The 23,407-nt window shown below is 38.5% G+C and overlaps 1 protein-coding gene across 3 annotated transcripts in view; it reads right to left on the reverse strand.

The window, feature by feature from the left end:
• Positions 1-23,407, reverse strand: part of SGCD (sarcoglycan delta) — a 917,058-nt gene that overhangs the window by 345,344 nt on the left and 548,307 nt on the right. For all 3 annotated transcript variants that reach the window (XM_025435412.3, XM_025435413.3, XM_025435411.3), the window contains one exon: positions 13,915-14,103. In XM_025435412.3, coding sequence (XP_025291197.1) covers positions 13,915-14,103 — 189 coding nt within the window. The remainder of the gene's footprint in view (positions 1-13,914; positions 14,104-23,407) is intronic.

Here is a 23,407-nt window from a genome sequence, read left to right on the forward strand (position 1 = left end):
CCTGCAGCTGCCAAATACTGTTTTGTGTCAATGAAGAAAGCAAAGCTCTACTGTAAACAAGCTTCTTATTTCTAATGCAGAAGATATTTGTATCAAGTGTGGGGAATTACAATCTGTATTCACCACAAAGGTGAGGTCTCTAATTCAGCCATGATGAAGCTAAATGGTTTTTTAAAGAAAGCAAGTATCATTCTAATCTTTCTTTTATATTTATGATTTTTCTTTCTCCTGTTAGCTCATTTTACTTTTTTTGAACCCCTCAAATGCTACATAAGCTCACACTCCTTGCAAAATATTCAATAAAATAGTGTGACAAGGGAAAGGTATCTTCCATTAGCCTCTCCCACCTACCTCACCACCCTACCCCCTACCACCATCCAGCACTTCTCCCAAAGGGAACTAAGGTTTTCAGATTTTCTAGGGATCCACATACAACATTAGTAAATTGTCTTCATCTCTTTTTCCTTTGTCTTTCTTTGTTCAGTTTCACCTTTGGCATCTATTTAAACATCTCATCTTTAAAGTCCCCTCTTTAATTATACAAATCACCCTTTCTGCATTCTTATAGCATCCACTTGTCACAGTGGCACATTTACTTTTATTTGTTTGATCAGTGATCACTACTTGTCTCTTCCACTGGACAGCAAGCTCCTTGAGGAAGGAGCTGCAGTTGCGTTTGTTCACCCTTATACCTCCAGCACCTAGTATAGTGCTTAAACAACAGCAAGAGATCAATAAACATGTGTTGAGTACATGACTGCTATTCATTCATTAGGCTATAACCAGATAGTAACTAGATTAACAACAGATTTGAAGAGCTGAGAATTTCAAATAGTGACCATTCATCCAATTGGGACCAAGAAACTATTTGTCAAAGAAAACCATGAAATTCAGAAGTACAAAGCTCTCCACAGTGAATAAACAAGACACAAATTATCCCTGCTCTCATGAAATCCTCCTTGCCAAACTGCAATGCAGGTTTCAACTGAGAATATCTGAAATTGCTTATGTGAAAGCAAGCATTCATTTCTAAGACAGCAACCAACTACGAACAGTATGAAACTGGTTTAACCCAGTGAGTGACTAAGTGACCAAATGATCATTTTCCTCTATTTTGGGGTTTTAGGAACACATTTCCCCTCTGATCTTGTAATTAAGAGATAAGCCAGGGAGAGAGAATATGCTTACTTAACATGGCTGAGTACAGTCTTGTGCATCAATGGCCCAAACTCCTTGATAGTGGCCAACTCAAATTTAATGGCCTGCTAAAGAACAAGATTGTGCTGCTTTTCCCATGTATCCCATAAACAATGGCTCCATGACTTGCCTAAGTCTGGAAAAGGCAACTGCTATCAAATTCTATTGCTCATTGTTCTTAGATGTATTTACTCATTTTAGAGAGAGTACACACAAGAGGTGGGGATGGAGGCAGAGGGAGACCCCAATGCTAGGCTATCACACTTACTAGACATGAGACCTGCAACAGATCTCTGAACCTCAGCTGCCCCTTCAATCAAAAGGGTAAAATTAAATTATTCCTTCCATGTCTCTCCCATTTGTAAAGAATCACATAATGCAATAGATGTGAACTGGCTTTCTAAGGTGCAAAGAACTTTTACGAGAGTAGGAATATGTGTCATTTTGGAATACAGTAGGCACCTAAAATTACCTGATGAAATGAAATGACAATTATGTCAACATGGTAAAGATAATGATTTCATAGATCTTTTCACTGTTAGTTTTTTGAGAAGGGAATCACACATCAGAGGCTCCATCACATTGTCTGGTCATATCAAGTACTTGGTAAGTGGATATTATTAAATGTCCCACATCCTACCATATTATTTTAAACTAAAAAAGGCTTAAATTGCTCCCAAATTCCACTACTCAGTCTTTAACAGTAAACACAGAAGGCCGCCTGTGTGGTTCAATCAGTTAAGCATTGGGCTCTTGACTTTGGCTTAGGTCATGATCTCTGGGTCCTAGAATTAAGCCCATGGTCCTGGGATCAAGCCTAGCATTGGGCTCTCCCTCTGCCTCCATCCCCACCTCTTAGTGTGCACTCTCTTTCTCTAAAATGAATAAATACATCTTTATATTTTTTAAAGCAATATGGGGTTCCTAGGTGGCTCAGTTGGTTAAACATCAGCCTTTGGTTCAGGTTATGATCCTGGGGACCAGGGATCAAGCCCTGCATCAGGCTCCCTGCTCAGCCAGAGCCTACTTCTCCCTCTCCTTCTGATACTCCCCCTGCTCGTGCTCTAGCATGCTCTCTCTAATGAATAAATTTAAAAATCTTTAAAAAATAAACTTTAAAAAAATTTAAAAAGCAATAAACACAGACCATCTACTATTAGAAAAGCAAATTTAAGAGATGCTAAAGAGTCTTCCATTTAATAAATTTTGTTGATAATTAAAATCTGGCCAAAATGCATAATTTTACCTACATAAGCATTCCAACTAGAAGGCTTCTCTATGAAATAGAAGGGCTATGCTCCTACCAAGGAATTTCTTTCTAGTCTTTAACGCCTAATTTATCAATACAACAAGTGGTTAGATATTTACATGTGATTTAGGAAAGGCAAAAAAGTAACTCAAAAAGCAAACAAACCATGATTCCTAGAACATAAGAACCAGTTATGTAGTTAGTATGATTCCTTAAAATATTCATGAGGATAAAACTACTTGAGTAGTTAATGGCTGAAACAGTACTAAAGTAGTTGTGTTTTGTTTTGAGAGAGAGAGAGAGAGTAAGCAAGTAGGGAAAGGGAAGAAGAGGAGGAAGAGAGAGAGAATCTTAAGCAGATTCCATGCTCAGCATGGAGTCTGACATGGAGTTTGATCTCATGCCCCTGAGATCATGACCTGAGCCAAAATCAATTCTGACACTTAACAGACTAAGCCATCCAGGCTTTCCTACTGAAGTAGTTTCAAAATGCCCATTCCTCATTACTCTTAGCTACACACTATCATTGCCATTAGATATTATAAACTAAATACATTACCAGCTAATGACATGTGTATTTTTTTGACAGTAAACATCTATAGAGAAAGCTAAAATCCAAAACTTTTTTTCATATTTTATTTATATATTCACGAGAGACACAGAGAGAGGCAGAGACACAGGCAGAGGGAGAAGCAGGCTCCATGCAAGGAGCCCAACGTGGGACTCGATCCGGGACTCCAGGATCATGCCCTGGGCCCAAGTCAGGCACTAAACTGCCGAGCCACCCAGGGATTCCTAAAATCCAAAACTTTGACACACCATGACTTATATACTACCCTTGCTACTTACCAGCTAACAAAGTCAGGCAGGTTAAGCAGGCAGTCTGTACTTTAGTTTCCTCATTAAAGGGGTGATAACAGTACCTCCTTAAAGGGTCATGTTGAAGAAGGAAAGAGGTAACACAGATAGGTACTTCACACTGTGCTCAATATAGGGTGTCGAGTTTGCAAGGCTATTAGCAGGTGGTGTTGGTATTGTTGTGGCAGACTAGCCTCCAAAGAAGGCCACAACGCAGTCTCTGTACTGGTTTCTTGTGACTGGCACAGCAAATTACCATAAAACTGGTGGCTCAAAAAAATTCTCTCACAGTTCTGGAAGCCTGAAGTTTGAAATCAAGTTATCAGTAGGGCCGTCCTTCCTCTGAAGGCTCTAGAGGAGAATCTGTTTTTTAACTTTTTCATCTTCCATAAGCTACCAGACATCCCAGGTATGGCATCCTCTTTATCTCTGCTTCTGCGGTCATACTGCCTGCTCCCCTTCTCCATGTGTCAAGTCTTACTCTGTTTGACTCTTATAAGGATACTTATTATTGGATGTAGAGCCTAACTAGGTAAGCCAGGATGATCTCCTCATATCAAGATCCTTAATTAAAAAAAAAAATCTGGGCAGCCCAGGTGGCTCAGCAGTTTAGCGTTGCCATCAGTCCAGGGCCTGATACTGGAGACCTGGGATTGAGTTCTACATCAGGCTCCCTGCATGGAGCCTGCTTCTCCCTCTGCCTGTGTCTCTGCCTCTCTCTCTCTCTCTCTCTGTTTCTCATGAATAAATAAATAAAATATTTTTTTAAAAAAGATCCTTAATTTAGATAAGGCCAAATATGGTAACATGAACAGGTTCCATGGATTAAGACAAGGATATATCTTTTTGGGAGCCACCATTCAACTTACGATAATCTCCCATCTCACATGTTTTTCTAGAACCTTCAACTCCCTCATGGAGAGGTAGAGTCCAGGTGCTCTTCCCTCGAATCTAGATAAGATTTTGTGTCTGCCTTCAACAGACAAAATCAGAAGTAATGCTGGCAGACTCCTAAGTCTAGGTTATAAAAGCATTATGCACTCCCACCTTATGTAAGTGAAACATACATTCTGGAATCCAGCTGCCATGCAGATAGGAAGCCCAACTTATATGGTGGGCCATGTGCAAATTTTCTGGGTTTCACAGAACCCATTTCAGAGATGTGCCCACATATGTAAGTAAACATGCCTATAGATGATTCTAGCCTTAGTTTTTGAGCCAATCTCAGTCTTCGAGTCTTCTCAAATCAGGTGCTAGACATCAAGGAACAGAGAGAATCCACTCCCACTGAGCTTCACCCAAATTAGGGATTCTTGAACAAAATTAATTACTGCTGTTACATCAAGCCATTAGGTTTGGGAGTAGTTTGATGGGCAACAATGGATAGTGAGACAAATTACTCATTAAATAATTGAACAGATTAAAGTTTTAATACTTTTAAATGGCACGTGATATATACTTCCTGGCATATAGCATCTTGGATTTTTATCTAAATATAGTGTGAGTAGACACACACACAAACACACACACTTATTTCTAGAGGAAAAAAATGATTGAATCTCTCTTATTCTGAGTCAGAGTATGGGAGGATCCAGTAATTAGACACGGAAACTCTTTAAGCTCTGGAGGGAGGATCTTGTATTTCATCTGGTCCAAACTGTGAATTTTTACAAGATTGAGAGAATATGGCTCAGAAATTGTCCCTGACTCTCCTCCCTCAATAGAGCTGTATGCCCAATAAAGAACCACCTTGTTCCTCAATTGCAAGGTGAAAAATTTATCACAGTCTCACTACCCTCCCAGTGAGGAATATTGAAAGAAAGAGAGGGGACTGAGAATGGGTGTATGGAAAAGGAACAAGCCATTAAAACCAGTTATTTTGGGCCATCTGTTCATGAGATTCAAAGAAACTTTTTTCTCCTTCTGATAAATTGAGTTTTGTTTGCTTTTTCTTTTCTACCTTAATCCCATGGCTCCAGGTCCTAAAAACTATCCAGGACATAAAAAGAAAATGCAAAAATTATTGTATGAAGAGAAATGAAAACTTTTTGTTCAAAGGTCTGAGTATACCCACTAAGACCTAAGAGGTAGGTTAGTAGGGTCCAGACCTGTTTTGTAACAGAGAACTTTCTGCAGTGGTGGAAATGTCTTCTATCTGTTCTGCTCAGAAGAGTAACTGTTGAATATTTGTAATGTGGCTAATGTGACTGAGGAACTGCATTTTTCATGTTATTTAATTTTAATTTCATATTAGACAGTAAATGTCTAGACAAAGTATTTACAAAGCCACTCCGAGCTTAGAAACCCTAACTAATGACTCTCAGGCGACTCAAATGACCTGAAACCTCCTCATCTTTGCTGTTTCTTTCTACAGTCTGAATAACCCCTGCCTGCTGTGGAAGGATTGATTTTCAAGTTCTCTGTGGTAACACACCCGTTCGGATTCGGAACATCTCTCTTACCATTGCTTCATGGCTCAATGAGAGTGAGAGAGCTGGTCACAACTTCCAATTTTGCGAGTAAGTCAAAGTTCTGAGTAACAGAACACATGACCCAGAAGATCTAAAATTCCATGTGTGAGCAGCTACATGTGATGTATGAAGAGAAAAATATTTCCAGGGAGTTGGCTGACATTCTTTGTTTTTCTCAATTCTAGAATCATAAAAAAGGAATCTTTATGGGCTCCTGGGTGGCTCAGTGGTTGAGCATCTGCTTTCGGCTCAGGGCATGATCCTGGGGTTCTGAGATTGAGTCCCACATCAGGCTTCCGCAGGGAGCCTGCTTCTCCCTCTCCCTGTGTCTCTGCCTCTCTCTCTTTCATGAATAAACAAAATCTTTAATAAAAAAAAATTTAAAGGAATTTTTAAGTATATGGAAAAAAATAATAAGTGGCAAAAATCATGGATATTGTCCAAATAATAGGTTAACATTGTGGAGTCATTTGTTTATAATTAGAGCTCAAGTTTCTCAGTCTGACTTCTCAAGCCTGCCTATGACTTGCATTCTTTTTGGCTTTATTAGTGTCAGCTTCCACATTTCTCCTGTCCCACCTGATTATTTTTCTCCAGGAGCCTGGGGTCTCAATATTGGAATTCCAGTGTCTGAGGCTTCCCAACCAAGTTTAACACACTACTTCCATTCCAGGCTACAATCATGGTGCTTTCTCTGCTTTAAACATAACTCAAAAGATTTTACCCATCCTTTAAGATTCAAGCCTTCCAGTGCCATCAAGCTTTAGCCAATTTCTTCTTTGGTGCTCCCTTAAAGTATTTGTCATTTTTAGAACAGATTAATATCATACATGCATTTTTTTTACTTCCTAGTAAAATATGATCTATTAAAGTACAGGATTTTCTTTATTATGATCTTCACTGCCCAAACAAAGCACAGTGTACTGCACAAATAGTGTGCTTAAGAAATACTGATTGAAGTAAATATACCCAATAAATTGTATAAATTTGTAACAAGCCTGGTTCACAGCACTTTGCAGCAGTTACATTGATTAAAATCATCCTTGAAGATTTTCTTTCTTATAAAGGAACAAAACACAGTAGGCTTCAATGTAAATAGGACACTGCAGAGCCATATTGCAGGATGGCTCCGATCATGGAACAGAATGAACTTTTGTCTTTTGTTTACCTACATTATAATATTCATGCCTCCTTAAAAAATGACATTTTGGCAGTTTTTCAGGTTGATGAATTTTAGCTAATGAATAAAAAGTGGTCACAAGAGTTGAGGCACCCAGGGTCAGAAGCATGATGCTTCAATGTGGAAGCTAAAGTGAATGCTGCTCACACACACAACATTCATTAACAGTATTAAATGAAAAGTCTAACTAAAGCCAATAATATCATTTTCTTTCATTTGCTGAGCAAATCTGTATATTAACTAGGATGACATCTCTTGTTTCAATTCTGTTTCACACTCCATTATTACCCTTCTTTTCTCACGTAATTAAAATGTAGCAGGTAGTTGATACACAGGGGGGAGTGTCTGTATTAAAAATACCTTCTCATAATCAAATTCAAGTACTCATCTCATTTATGATCTGTCTACCTTAATAAATGAACTAATAGTTCATTTAAAAAGCTATATAAAGCTCTATTAACCCATCTTTACACATTTTAATTTAAAGTGACAGGCTATTCATGATTTTTCCCCATTCATTTATTCAATAAACATTCTAAATACTATGTGCTAAGGAAGGTACATAAACTTGTGGATTCAAATATAAACAGTTTAAGGTTCTTGTCTCTGGAGCTCACAGCCTAGCAAGGGAAAGGGCCAAAAAAAAAAAAAGTAGTACTGAATGTGCCCCCCTGCCCCTGCATGACAGCAGGTGCAGCAAAACACAGAAGATGGTGTCATCAGCTTAATCTGGGAAGACTTCAGAGAATAAATGAGAAGAAAGAGAAACATTTTTAAAAAGGCAATGTTTATAGAAGATCAAATGTAGACATTATTTTCAAGTTTATTTCTCACCTAATGGGAGGGAAGGCTGGCCAGGCTGCTCAGAGACAAGGACTTCAATACTGTGACTTTGTCCTGCCAGCCCATGGCTGATGAGGCATCTTACCCAAGTCTCTTTGCATGCAAACAAGTCACAATGTGATGTGCAGCATGTGGGCTAATGAGGTTCTCCCCTGGGATTTCACCTGGGTAACAAGGTGGGAGCTGGAGAGGAAAGGTCATCATTGTAAAGGGAAGGTCAAGGGCAGATATTTGCAAAAAGTGGAAAACAAAGGATTAACACAGACTGTTAGTTGAAGAAAAGAGCAGAAAAAACCTGGCCTGCAAACAGAAACAAATGTCCCAGGGCACGATGCCCACATGGTCGAGGAAAGCCAGAAGGTGCGTGTTCCCCAAGCAGCCTCAGTTCCTGCCAGTGCTCTGGGTCCCTCTGCTGCGAGATGCTCCCACGTACCCATGAGATTGCTCTCCCCATCCCCAGGCACATGTATCCTCACTCCCCTCTACTTGAGTTAGTTTGACTGGGTCGCGATTCCTTGAGCCTTCTCCAAACAGATGGTATGTCAGTGCTCTGAGTTATGGGACACACTGTCCATTCTCTCTGGCTCTGACTGTTTTACAGTGTGTCCAATTTACAAGCATTAGAATGCCTTTCCCTGACCCTCAGTGGATCTTTACCTTACTTTAGGGTAAATAAATCATGTTTTAGACATTGCACTGAACAAATTCAATTTGTCTTCATGAAAAATAGCACTTAGAAAATGGGCAGCATAGTGCACTGATTAAGAGGCTAGGCTCTAGAGCCAGACTCTCTGTGACCTGATCACAGCTTCAATGTTCATTGGCGGCATGACCTTGGGCAAGTTATCTTACTTCTCCAAGCTTCCGTTTCTCTACCTGTAAAATATGGGCAATGGTGGTGCCTTCCTCATAGGGTTTTTATGAGGATTATATGGGGAAATCATTAAGTTCTGAGTTTTTATTAAACAAATAGATGTTCATTTCTTATGTAACCACAAATGGTTGGAATTTTATAATTTTAATGAATGGAGAAACAGAAGTTAGGTTATCTCTTAAACAAGGTATAGAAAACTATCACTTACTGAGGACTTTTCATGTGACCTGTACTGACCAGGTACTGGACATCCAGTATCTCATGCATGTGATCTGCACAAAGGCAACTGACAATCGACAAGCACATATTGGAAGCCTACTGTGTACTGGCACTGAGTTAGAGCTACAAAGATAAATAGAGCATAATCCCTGTTCCTAAGAAGTTTCTGGCATGGTTAGGGCAATAGAGTTGGGTCAGGCAACCTCACCATTCATTTTGATTCCATCATCTGCAAAATGAGGGGATGTGATGAGGTGACTCCTAAGCTTCTCTTTTGTCTAACAATGAATGATTTCATACTCAACTATGCTAAGAGATCACGCCATCTATTGATAATTCCCAAACCTGTAAAATTTTATCACTTAATAACCACTTGTGCTAAATGATATTGTAGATGATCAATATGGAGTATTTAGAGAGGTCTTTGAGGCCACATTATTTGGACTGTGTTGCTAGAATGTGTTGGCAGGAGCAGCCGCCTTCCACAGAGTGAGATCACACATGGGGAAGGCAAAGACCAAAAGATAATACCATAGTGTTCCAACAGGAAGATACCTTATAGTTTTAAATACACCTAGTTCAATGCATTCATTTTTATAATGAATCATTTTATAATGAATCATTTTATAATGAATCAAAGAAAAAAGGTGATGTAGTTCATGGCCATTTTCTGACATGATTCATGTTAGGACTATTTTTTGTTTGTTTTTGAGTAAGCTCAACACCCATCGTGGGCCTTGAACTACTCGCAACCTGGAGATCAAGAGTTGCACACTCCACCGACTGCACCAGCTAACACCTCACTCTGCCCCAATGCTAGGACTTTCTATGCTGCTCCACAATGTATCACAGTGACTAACAGACCAGATTCTAGAGAGACTGCTTGGATTAAAATCTTTACTCTGCCACCTAAGAGCTATGTGATCACAAATCAAGTTATTGAGCTTCTCCCTTGCCTTAGAAAGTTAGTACCATAATATTACCTACTTGCATAAGGATTAAGTTAGATAATACTTAAAATTTGGTGGCACAAAATAAGCCTTCAAAAAGTTATGATGGCAATGATGATAGCAAACACAAACATAGCTTGCTACATGTCAAGCTCCACTCTAAATAGTTTATATTCATCACTTCATGTATTCTTCACAATAAATAGGTAGGTATTTCTATTACTCCCAGGTAACCACAGAAAAGAGAGGCTGAGGAACTTGACAAATTAAGTAGCAGAAGCCAGATCTGTATCTACAGCATCCATCTCCAGAGTATGAACCCTTAAACACCACACTATGGTGTTCGTATCAAGTCTTCCTTGGGTCAGAGGCTACCATAAATGCTCAACACAAATTAACGCACTGAATCTCCATGTCAACCTATGACACAGAAGTAATTATTAAGTTTATATTAAATGTTTACATGAATACAAAATGGAGATCAAACAGAAAGCTGAGACAGTGGAGGGAGAGGGTCATCACATAGTGCAAAGAGAAATGACACGAGTACTGAACATCCTGAACAATCAGGCAACTACTCTATGCAGAAAATCTCAATGGCTATTTCAGATGGGAGAGACATTTGTGACCAGATGAAAGCCACAAAGACAGTGACCATCGTGGCAGCTGTACAGTTTTGTTGAAGAGCCAGATCATTATAGCAATTAGGGAGAGGATTACACTGTAGTGGAAAGGGTTGAGTTTTGAAGTCAAATTTTACTTATTAGCTGACTTTTCTGAGTGCTTTTTATTAAAATGGAGATAACGCCTAATTTATAAAGTTGTTGTGAAAATTAAACAAGTTGTATTTTAAGAGCCAAGCACGGTGACTCATACAATCAACTAACAGAATTAACACTTAGCAAATAGTAATCCACTTGAATAGCACAATGTGTGATTAAACAGGATAATCTGAATTATAGGTGTTCATAGTTTAAGGAGACCACATATTCCCCCATGTAGGTAAAATTGAGAATAAAAAGTATAATATTGCTCTCCTGCCTTGTAACAGACACCAGAATATTCTGTGAAGAACACAGGAGAGTAAAATCATTTGTCTTTTTTTTTTTTTTAAAGGATTTTCAATTTTTATTTATTTATGATAGCCACACACAGAGAGAGAGAGAGAGAGGCAGAGACACAGGCAGAGGGAGAAGCAGGCTCCATGCACCGGGAGCCCGATGTGGGATTCGATCCCGGGTCTCCAGGATCGCGCCCTGGGCCAAAGGCAGGCGCCAAACCACTGCGCCACCCAGGGATCCCAAATCATTTGTCTTTTGATTTACCTCTGGGACCAAGAAAGCTTGGTTGGATGTTTGTCCAGATTGTTCTAATGGAAGGGCTCTTCCAGCATATATCCTTGGGGATGGCACAGAATACAGATCTGACCACAAAGTAAAATTCTAGATATCCAGGCTTGGATAAATTGCCAAGTCCTCCCAAATACTTTTATGTGACATCATTCACTTGGTTCATTATTACGCAGAGGGCTTGATTATACTGTGAACTTTCCCAAATTGCAAATTATTGAACATTCCAGATGTACAAAAAAAATCACTCTTGTCTGTTGACGATATTTTAAAATTCCTGCATAAAATGCTTAACTGTTATCCCATTGATTTCCTTGCTCTTTCACCCAACATACTCCAATATAAAATTGGTTAATACCTTATTCTTTTTCAAGATCTTCACTGTCGGTAAATTACTATTTGTGGAATAGAATTATAATTCTAAAAGAATATGTTTTATACTGTGATTGATGGAAAAATATGCTTTTAACTTGCAGGGAAAGATCAATTTTCTGACACTTCAGCTCTATTTGCTCAAATGCATTATGATTATAAAGCACCAATTATGGCTAATAATGGCATTATTCTCACCTCAGTAAGTACTTGGTTTGGTAAAGCTTTAAGAACTCTTAACTTTGGCGATCAATTTAGTTAACTACAGGAAATAGCCTATTTCAAATACATTATTACCTTACTGTCATATTGCTCCCCAAGCTCACATACAATCAAAGTGAATTGTCACTCAATATACATTTACATATACCTCTCACTATTAAGCTTGCCAGATAAAACACACTCTAGAAGTCATATTTGTATGATTTGTATGAACTCAAGATTTGAGTTCATATTCTCTATTATATTCACCTCCAATCTTTCAGGTTCTATAAATTAAACTTCACACCAGATTAGGTAAAAAATCATAGAAATAGCCCAAATAGGGGACTAGAAGGCACATGAATTCCAGCTAAGTTCCAAGGGAGAAAGTAATAAATTCTATTTTGCTTTTTGTACCCTACTATCCAACTCTCACCAGCCAGAACCTTGGAATGTTCTAGAATCTCTTCCAATCCCTCATCTCCTACATCTTCATTGAGGTATGCCAACATCATCTTTTAAATGTCTTTTTTATCTTTATTCTCCATTCTACTGCCCTAGTTTCGGTCTTTTCTCATTTAATACTGCAAAAAGCTTTACTACTTTATAAGTTCATGAAACATTTAAAAAAAAACATCATAGGAGCACCTGGGTGGCTCATTCAGTTAAGTGGTCAGTTCTTGATTTCAGCTCAGATCATGTCTCAGGGTGCTGGGATCCAGCCCCATGTAGGGCTCTGTACTCAGCAGGGAGTCTGCTTACAGATTCACTCTCTCCCTCTCCCTTGGCCCCTCACATAACTTGTGCATGTATGTGCTCTCTCTCTCAAATAAATAAATCAATCTTTAAAAAATAAACACATCAGATAACATGCATCTCAACAGATGGGACTTGTGGTCACTTGGACTTGGGAGCAGATGGACTCTGTATACCTCTCAGGGCCATAAGCTCTTAAAAGATGCATTCTTCTCCAAGTTTGTCTGTGAAACACAGGTAAAAATTACTCTCCAGGCTGAGGAGGATAATAAGATAGAGATAAATGGAGCTACAAGAGGATCAACGGTTTTCCCAGGCAGCTAGCTATAGGAATACCAAGCAGATGGAGAAAAGCAGCCTAAGCAGAAAACACTGCCCCAGCAAAGGCAGACAAGTACAACTACACAGAGTGTGTTAAAGATAAAAATGAACTTTATAATCCGGAAAAGACAAAAATCCGCTATCCTACTGAGGACTTTCACATGAAAACTTTACAGTTAGTTGCATTATGGTCACATTTCTTTATCAAAAGGGATTTGTCTTTATTGCCAACCTAATTATTTACTTTTGACATCACAAGAAAGGAAAGGAAAGGAATCTCAGGGCAGCAGATTACTACCCATCATACATTCACTGAGAGTGAAGGTGCTTGTATTGCCAGAATCTCTAAGAAATCTGGGGGGTAGCGGGGGGGGAACCTTGGGATAATATCAGAAATCCTATTTCCAGGATTTTCTTTTCATTTAAACTTTAACAAGTAAATGTGTAGAGTGCCCCTAACTACAAAAAACAAGAATTTCTTCAAAGAAGCATAAACACAGGTTCTGAAAAAAAGGGAGAGTGGCCACCCTCCTCTCATTTCCATCCTGCTCAGGCAGTGGTAAAGAAAATTGGCGTCCTAAAAATCAAGGAGAATCTCAGTTGACCACAGTAATTAGTTACCAGGCATATATAGACACAGTTAAAACTCAGATAATTCACAAAACTTCATTCTACTCAGATACTGCTACCCTCTACCTCACAAACCCTTTCACAATCACTACCAAAATTTGGGTAAACTTGGTACTTTGATTTTGGCCCCTATGTCTTCCTGCATAATATACTCCAAGGGCTTAAAGACTATAGGATACAGAAACCTGGTTATCAAAACAGAGGGAAAGCATACAAGAGACTGGAAAGGAAGGAAATGCCTCTAAACTGGATACCCAGCTACTGAGGAGTAAAGATTAGACAGAGGAAGATCCCCACAAGGAACCGAACAGAAATATTTTTTAACCAAATGCCAGGCTGCAAGAGATTTTTAAACCAACTACCACCATTTTTCCCATTCCTTCTTCTTGCTGCATGCTTTCCCTTCTCCCAAGAAGAGCTAAAGAAACGTGTCTTTTTACTTACAATTGTGAAGTTCATGACTTTGAGAATCCAGATGGTCATGGCCAAGTTCACCAGTATTAAGATCATCAGGAGTAGGACAAAGAAATACAGGCATCTTTTCCTCCAGCCATAAATGCCCACCTTGTATACCTGTGGCCCCTCAGAGCTGGGCATGGTGCTCCGGTGGTGTGTGTACTGTTCCTGAGGCATCTGAAATAAACGAGGTGAGAGAGAAGCACTCACATTAAACTGCTGAGAGGGGAGAAAAAAAAAAGAAGAAAAAAAAAATCAACTGATGAAGAGATATGGCTGGCTGCTGTCTGTACGTTTCCACCCTCCTGACAACTCCAAAAATCTGTTTCCTCTGGACAAAAGTGGCTCCTCTGGACGCTGCATGAGTCCTCTCATTTTACACAGCTATCTCTCGTGATGCGTACTGAGACATCCACAGGCACACATACCATGGGAGGAACAGGACTCCTAGGAAGCCATTTTCCAAATAACTCTTAGATTCCAACATCTTTGTGAGGGAGACAAACTAAATCACCTACCCAACTACTAAGGGTAAAATTTAGATTTTGAGAAAATAAATAAACCCCAGCAGTTTAACGTGATGGTATGATAAATACTATTCAGACAATTTATTTTGGGGGGTAAATGATCTCAAATGCAATCATTCTGTTCTGCCAAAAAATCAGAGGAGGAAGTAATAACTCTGATCTTCCGCCTATTTCAGAATTGAAAGGGACGTTGATGGACACAGATTAAGCCTCACTGGATTTAGGAGTCTTCAAATGGTAACTTATGCTTAAATGCCTCCCATGACAGAAGCCTCATTATGTGTTGGCTTAGTCCTTAGGTATTATACAGTTCCAATTGTAGTCAATCAACTTATTTACTTACTTGTTATTTTTATTTTATGTTATTTTATTTTGTAAGAATTTATTTATTCATGAGAGACACACAGAGAGAGGCAGAGACATCGGCAGAGGGAGGAGAAGCAGGCTCCATGCAGGGAGCCCTATGTGGGACTCAATCCCAGGACCCCCAGGTCATGCCCTGAGCCAAAGGGACATGCTTAACCACTGAACCACCCAGGTGTCTCTTTATTTATTACGTTTAATCAACTCATTTAATAAACATAAAGGAGGCTCAAAGTCAAGGAAAATGTGAATATGCCTTCCAGGAGTTTGCAGGCTAATGGGAGGAATGAACTCATTAAACAGTGATTATAGTACAATGAGATAAGTTAGAAAAATATTTGTCAATATTAAGTAATATACTAATCCCCTTTAAAGTAAGAAAGCATTCCCTAATCCCTGTTGTTGACACAAATGATCTTTATACTAGCACTACTAATTGGATATCAACACAAATCTCAGTAAACTTATCACTTCTATAAAATTCTAAAACCAAAACAAATTTTAAAATTAAATACAAACAAAGCTACTAACGTGTATCATTCAAAATGGACAATAATGGTCTACTGCAAAGGATGAGGATTTCCTAAAACTAAGTGTCATAACGTGGTACTCAGGGCTTAGCACAGCATCTAGGGGTGAGTAGATCATCCCTACTCTGTCATGAGACACATGACAACACAGCCCCTTCTACTTTACTCTATGCAAATATGTGCAACCTTTGAGATCTTTACTTCATTTGGCCCTCTCGTAGGCATACTGCATTCCCTAAGAATAAAGATTACATTTATTTATTTTCATCTTTGTCAATAACAATTTGTGGGGTACCTGGGTAGCTCAGTCATGTAAGCCTCTAACTCTTGGTTTTGGCTCAGGTCCCAATCTCACTGTCCTGAGATCAAGTTCCATAGGAAGCTCTGCACTCAGCAAGGAGTTGGCCTCAAATTCTCTCTTTCCTCTTCGTCCTTCCTGCTTGCTCTCTCTCTCAAATAAATAAAATCTTTTAAAAAATAGCAATTAAATTTGTTACATGTGGTGCCAAAGTGAACATGATGACAAACAAAATATGAGTCCTAAAATCACATCTTTGGCTATAAGGTCATCTTCCAGATGGGTTGGAATGTGATTATTTTAGTTTTTAGATAATTATTAAAATGGATGCAAAAAATCTAAAAATCCCCTTGAGAACTCAAGGCCTTTGGACATAAGTGGAATTCCATTGAAAATCCCAACGAATTCTTTTTTATGGTCAGTGGGAATGCTGTGAAGTTCTACATGACATATGTTTTGTTCTGGATACTACCCTAGTACCATAATCAGGTCTTCACATGAGTATTTATTTGAATATACATGTATGGCATGAATGAGTAAAAACCAAATACATAGATGATGAATGAATGAATGATTTTCTGTCTGCTATAAAAGCTTCTTCTGTATGGGGGTGTATGGAGGTGTAAGCCAAACACCACATGAGAATTCATTTTTAGTATCCTTGCACATTTTCACTTTAGTGAAACCCAAGTACTGGGTTCCCAAGTAAGCACTGAACTTCATGCTACAAGAGGATCTCCATTTCATAACTCAGCTCCTTAGAATATTGTAGATCAGGGCTGGGCTGTAACAACATGGAAACACAACAAAGTCTTCGCTCACTGGCTTCTTTTAATACATCAAGATCAATTGGAAGGGGGAAAAAGGATCTTATAAGTTGGAAGGAAATTAGGCCTTTCTTTTCCATATAAAACATATTCTGTAAGTTAAGGAAATGAGTACGGAATTTTAAAATCCTATCTGTAAGGTCCCTTAATCCCAATGAACTAATTTTATGAATGAGCTGATTTAAGACTAGAGTTGACCCTCTTGTGCATGGACACGGGGCCTGTGTGGTAGGGCAAGGACAAGAATAACAGTATTGGACTCTTGCAGGGATGATGAACAATGAGAAATTCTTCACCAACGAGGGTGCAGACCCTGGAGATGTCGCCCCCCCCCCCCCACACAACAACATGGTACTCTTTCTTTGACATTTGCCCCAACCAATATAGGAATTACATAATTTAGCTATAAAGAGGAGATGACATGTTCAATAAACACTTATAAAGAGACAAGGGATATGGATATCAAACTTGTCATTTTTTTTTTCATAAAGATTGTTAGACCTTGACAGAATGCAATGATCGTGTCTCTATTAGGGTTTCTCAATCCCAGGTGTGCATCAAAGACAGCTGTGGAGATTTTAAAAACCTGTATGCTCATGTTGATCCAGTAATAATCACAAAAGTAGAATCCAGGCATCAGCATTTTTGAAGGATCCCATGTAAACTTAAAGTATAGACAAGGTTGCACACCACTGGTCCAGAATAATATCTCTCAACCCTGACTATGCATCAGGCTCCAAAGTAAACCTCTGATAAATACAAATTCTGAGCTCGACCATGGAATCAGAATTGCTTAAAAAAAAAAAAAATCCCTACATATTCCAAGCATTTGGGTCTACTCCTCTTAAAAAAAAATGGGCTTTGGTAATTTTTTTAATAGTATGACCATTTCAATACAAAAGGCTTGAAACAAATTCTAGAATACTGAACAGCAAAAAAGTAGAGCTTCTCTGAGGGCTTGGAAGAACACTTGGACTCCTAGGAACCACAGATTTTGTTCACTGTGTTAAATGACTAATTTAAGTACTCAAAGACAGGAAGCATAAGCGAGTCTCTTTCAAGGCACACAACAAATTAAAAGCTGAGTGAAAATTAGAATTCAGATCCCTCATGCATGGTGTAGTAGCCTACTCTGTATGTCATAAGGGCTCTTGCATCACCACCACAGCACCTGCCTGATTTAATGAGCCACATACAACAAAATCCTCCAGTTTACAGCTCAGAAGAAAAGGAAAAAAGAAAGAACAGGGAAGGGAGCGAGTAATTTCATACAAATGGTTACAACAGGAAGCTATGCCAACTAAACATAGGAAATGGGTATGTCTGTTAATAATGCACAGAAAAGGAAAATTTAGACATGCTGACATTAATTTTTCTAGGCAAAACTGAAACATGTTGAGATGATAAAAACCTCAGAAGAAAGATAATCTCCAACCTGTGTTTCTTTTTGATCCTCCCCAGCAGAAAACCCTCTGGGCAATGAAGTTGAAGTTTTAAGTTCTCTGTTTGGTCAGGCCTCTTTCATGACTCTGGGAGGCGCTCTAGTAATGCATTAACAGTATCATCCATTTTTATAAAATTGGCTAAAAGACGTTTTAATTACTACGAGTTAAGACCTTGTATTTTTCAAACTCCCCTTTTGTTGGGTAGCTTTGGAGGATTTACATTAATTTTGGAGGTCTAACTAACAGGAAGGTAAACTGGGGGTTTCTATGGTTTGGTTGCAGTAGTATTTATATCATATGCAGACAATTCCCTGTAGAGGTACATTATTTCTAGTCCTCCTAGTGTAGGAATCTCTTCTACCCTTTGTGTGAACTCACCAAGCAGAGTGTCATGAAGGTACAGGACCTAAGCACACAGTGTGATATAAACGTGTCGTATGATGGCCAGCACCAGAAATATATGGGTAGTGCAAAAGCCAGAATGTAGTTGGATTTTTTTTCAAAAAAAAAAAAAAAAAAAAAGAATCAGATATCAGATTTTACATATCAGATATGTAAAATTTCAAGTAAGATTCAATTCTGACACCTAGTCAAAACATAGATTCTCTCCTGACAAGAGTATATTCAATTCAGCATATAAAATGATAAATGCTCCACAGTTTTTTTTTTATGGGAATCATGGAAAATAGAATTGGAATTTTTATGTTTGCAGGCTATGTACACTATGTGTTTATCTTCTGTGTGTGTGTAAAGTTTCATGCTTTACACATCACAACCAGCAATAATAAAAAATTCAGTTCTGTTGAAATTGCCATAAGAGACAACAATCTTTCTATTGTCTATACCAGAAAGTGATAGTGCCAAACAGCTGTCATATAAAGAGGTAATCAAAGGCTATGCAACCAAAAAGTGTAGAAAAAGTATGTCACTCAATTAATCACAATATTATTTTTCTAGATTTTATGATTGGCCTTTTAAAAATACTAATTTAATTTCCTTTCTCATTATAAGCATATTTCATGTTTTTAATTTGTATTTCTCATTGTTTAGGTCTCCCCCTCCTTAAACAGCCCAACAAATTGTTTAGGCTTCAGGCCTCACAAAACCTGGATCCTCCTCTAGTCCCTCCCATAAAGGACCCCATGGCATATACAGCAAGACCTCAGTATAACATCATGATGAGACATCATCACTTGGCTGAGCAGAGTGGACTGCATTGTTATCTTTCACTGGGAGTAATTTTTGGACTTTTGAGCAGATAAGAACACTATGCGGAAATTGATTCAATGAACATTCCTAGGGCCCACACCAAGAAATTCTAAGTCTACAGTTCATCCCAGGAATCTGTTTTTAACAAGCACCAAAACTGATTTCAATCTCTGTGGCCCAGAGACCATGCTTTGAGAACATGAATTTAGATCTAACAGATACATTCCTGGCCCAATCTTTGCCTCTACTTGCATTGTTTCTCATGAGATCACCCATTTTCCTCCCATATGTGTGTGTGTGTGTGTGTGTGTGTGTGTGTATTTTATAAGAATATGGAAACATATATATGTAATAACTACACACACAAGTACATTTTTTAAAAATCTCTGCCATCCTTCACATTTTCACTGTGTTCCTACCCTGGAGCTTTCATTTCCACTGTCCTCTTTCAGCAGTATATTGAATATTATGCCTTTTGCAATCTTTGGTGTCTTGGTTCTTGGTTTTTAAACATGCAGAGATGTTTTCTGCCATGAAAAAGAAATCTCAGCTTACCTGCATCTGTTGGCATGCACTAGGCATGTGAATTTTACAAAGGAGTCCCTCTATATCCCCAAACACTCTCTTCTTGGGAATCATAAGACTAATACTTTCCACCAGTCTTTGGGAACTTCTTTACATTGTTATACAACATATTTTACAGTGAGATATGTCATTTCTCTGAATATATCCTAAACACTTTTAAGTATTTAAAAGTTCTTTAAAATACAGTAGCACCTAAACCACGGTGTATTTATGTGTATAATTACATGAAATTATATGTGTGCATAGATACACATAGATTTGATGAATGAACAAAAATAAAGCCAAGACCAAGTAACAAAACACATCCTCCAATGTCAAAAAGCTATAAGGTCACAAGGAAAGAATAAAAATTTACACAACTTTGCTCCCTTTCCGAATGAACAGGAAATTATACTGATGTAAAGTAGGTTTAAATCCAAAGCATTATTCAACTCCTTCATGGGGCTATTTTCAGTGTTTACCTGTTTATAAAACAAACAAATAGCTACTAGACAATCCTGTATTGCCCCAGTTCTTGCATTTCATCAGTTGACATAAGGATGATGGAAGGTCCTGGGGCAGAAATTCACATAGCTGGCACACTGTGTGAGGCAGAGTGCATATTCTAGGCTAATACTGCTATAAGCCCTTGCTTTGTCTATATTCAGTATTTTATTTCAGCAGGTTTCTTCTTCAGGAAGAGAACACGTGTTTTCCTATTCTCCCCCCAAATAAAAGAGTTACCTAGAGAATAGTTACAAAATCTGCATTATCAATTTGTTACAGAAGAACACATTATGTTTTGAGAGATGATTAAAAAATAATCAGCAAACTTTCTAAAGACACATATAATGCCATCAAGTTTCCTGATGATTTTTCTCTTAGACCTATAAAATTTTATGGGCCATGATCTGCTCTACTAGTAAGGTAGAGTTACGAACAAGGAGGCGTTGATGTGCATTTTACTAATACTTGCTAGACTTTTCAGCCCACTAGCCTTTAGAAATATCTTGTTCCATAAGAGCATTTAAGGGAGTGCCAATGAGTGCAATTCTCTGTAAAGTTACAGAGGAGGGCACAGGTCTAGCCTTTAAGGAAATCCCCAATCGCAATCTATTTTTTTCAGTCAAGGAAAAAAATATTTTTAATGACCTATTATGTGCCAAGTACCACAGCAGAGTCTAGAGCTATGTCGGGCTTCAAAAGAATGAGTAGGATTGGGTTTCTGGTTTCTTCAAGCTTGTACTTTCATGGGAGAGATGGACCATACTCAAGTAAATCAATTAAGCCATTGTAACTAAGTGAGGCGCTAAGAAGGAAATGAAGAGGATTCCACAGTTGAGAATGGAGGGGACTCATTCTGGCCGGGGAAGGCCAATCCGACAAAGTGACAATTAAGGTGGGGGCCGGAGGTTGAACGGGTTTTTCAGCAGAGGGCACAGCAAGCATTCTGGCCTCAAAGACCTGCTTAAATGAATCAGGGTGGCTGGCAAGGCTGGCACTGAGTGAGCTTAGAGGACAGAGTAAGGGACCAGTTTGCAGAGAGAGTCAGTGGCCTACCTGTACCGTCCATATCTTGTAAGTTATAATAAGGAGTAATGAATAAAAATGGCCTGACTTATAAATCTATCATCTTCTCCCAAAATAAGACAAACAATACAAATCAAAAGAGCAAGGGATTGTGGATAATGACGCTGCATGTTAATATTTCCAGTGCATTTATAAGTAAACATGAATCAGATCTCTGTAGATGATTATAACCAGTTTATGTAAAATAACAGGCATCCATTCCCACACCACTGTGTCACAGTATCTGGATCCCAGACTGCAGGATCACAGTCATTTTGGATTATTTTGGCACGTAAGTCGTTTTCCATTAGCTGTGGAAATTCCATTAGCTTCAAAATTCTTAATTTTGAAGTCTCTGATTTAAAACTATCTGCTTTCCAGGGTTGTTTTCATTCAGCCATCCGTATGACACATTAGTCTTGGTTTGTTAATATTTGGCACGATTTAGACAATTGTAACAAACTCGTTACTTTTAGTTGTGATATAACAATCAACACTTCTTTTCTTGTAAAATTCATCCAGAAGAGCAAGGGCTTGTTCATGTGAAATGGTCTAAGAATGGTATCTTTTTTTTTTTTTTTTTTTTTTTTTTTTAAAAAGCACATATGTGGATTACTTTAAAAGTGTGGTATTCCATATTTTAGTTTTCTAAGAATTTGAGTGAGTGTTGAACAATTTTTACTGAAAAAAATTAGACAAGTGCGTGTATTTTTTTTTTAAAGCCTAAGAGTATATAGTCAGGAAAAATTAAAGACTTTTTATTTGAGGGAGACTGAGTGTGTGTGCACGAGAGGGAGGAGGGACTGAAGCAGAGGAAGATACAGAATCTCAAGCAGACTCCATGTTGACAGTGGGGTCCAGTGAGGGCTCGATCTCACAACTCTGAGATCGTAACCTGAGCCAAAACCAAGAGTCGGACACTTAACCGACTGAGCCACCCAGTTGCCCCTCAAGGTTTTTCATTTGCACTTTTAGCTTCTCTCTGCAGAATCAATTACCAGTTTTTAAAAATCTTTATAGAGGGATCCCTGGGTGGCGCAGCGGTTTGGCGCCTGCCTTTGGCCCAGGGCACGATCCTGGAGACCCGGGATCGAATCCCACGTCGGGCTCCCGGTGCATGGAGCCTGCTTCCCCCTCTGCCTGTGTCTCGGCCTCTCTCTCTCTCTCTCTCTCTCTGTGCTATCATAAAAAATAAACATTAAAAAAATCTTTATAGAAATGTTCAATACTAAGGCTTAATTCAACATGTACATTCAACATATACCCATTTAAATTTTCCTTTTTTACCCAAAGAAGGGCATATTTACTGCTTTTGGTTGTTCTCAGTGCACTTAATATAGCTAAGCGATAGTCCCATGAAAATATACAGACACTTGTTTTATTTTTAAGTTCAAACAGTTTTAAATTATAGGGATGTATGATATTTAACTTAGCCAATTCCCTAGTTGTTAACATTGATTGAGGTTGTTTCCCATAATTTTTTGTAACCAGGGCTTATTTTAACAAATACTTATCAGATACTATCATGTATGACACAAGATACTAGCAGTAAAAAGATGCTCTGTTTCTTGGACCTTCCAGTCTAATGGGGGAAACAATAAACAGAAAAACAAACAAATATGGAATTTTAAACTCAGCCTTGGGAAGAAGTCTCAGGAAAGAAAAAAAAAGGAAAGCAGGAAAAGGGGACGAACCATGAGTGAGAGGCTCCTGTTTCTTAGATGGTCAGGGAAAACCTTTTTAGTGGAGAGATTTGTGGCCGGGGGGCAGGGGCAAAGCATCAACAAGTAAGAAAGTAAATTATAAAGACATCTAAGGGAAGCACTATGGCCAGAGGAAACAATATAAGCAAGTGCAAAGGCCCTGAGGTGGGATTTCACTGTGGAAGGTTGAAGGACAAAGTGGCTAGACCAGAGCAAAGAAAGGGGAAAGTGTTTGAAAATCAGCTTAGGAGTACAGGCAGAAGGAGTGCACACTGGGTCTTACAAACCACAATCAAAACCTGAAAAAAGGATACAGATTGTGATGGTAAACTATCAGAGAACTGAAGAATCAGAGGAAGAGGATCTGATCTTCACTTCGCATCATTTCAGCAGATCTGTAAGGAACAGACTGCTGGGACAAGAATGCAGGTGGAGAAATCAGGCTC

The sequence above is a fragment of the Canis lupus genome, chromosome 4 (assembly GCF_003254725.2).
Source record: "Canis lupus dingo isolate Sandy chromosome 4, ASM325472v2, whole genome shotgun sequence".
In the NCBI taxonomy this organism is placed as follows: domain Eukaryota; kingdom Metazoa; phylum Chordata; class Mammalia; order Carnivora; family Canidae; genus Canis; species Canis lupus.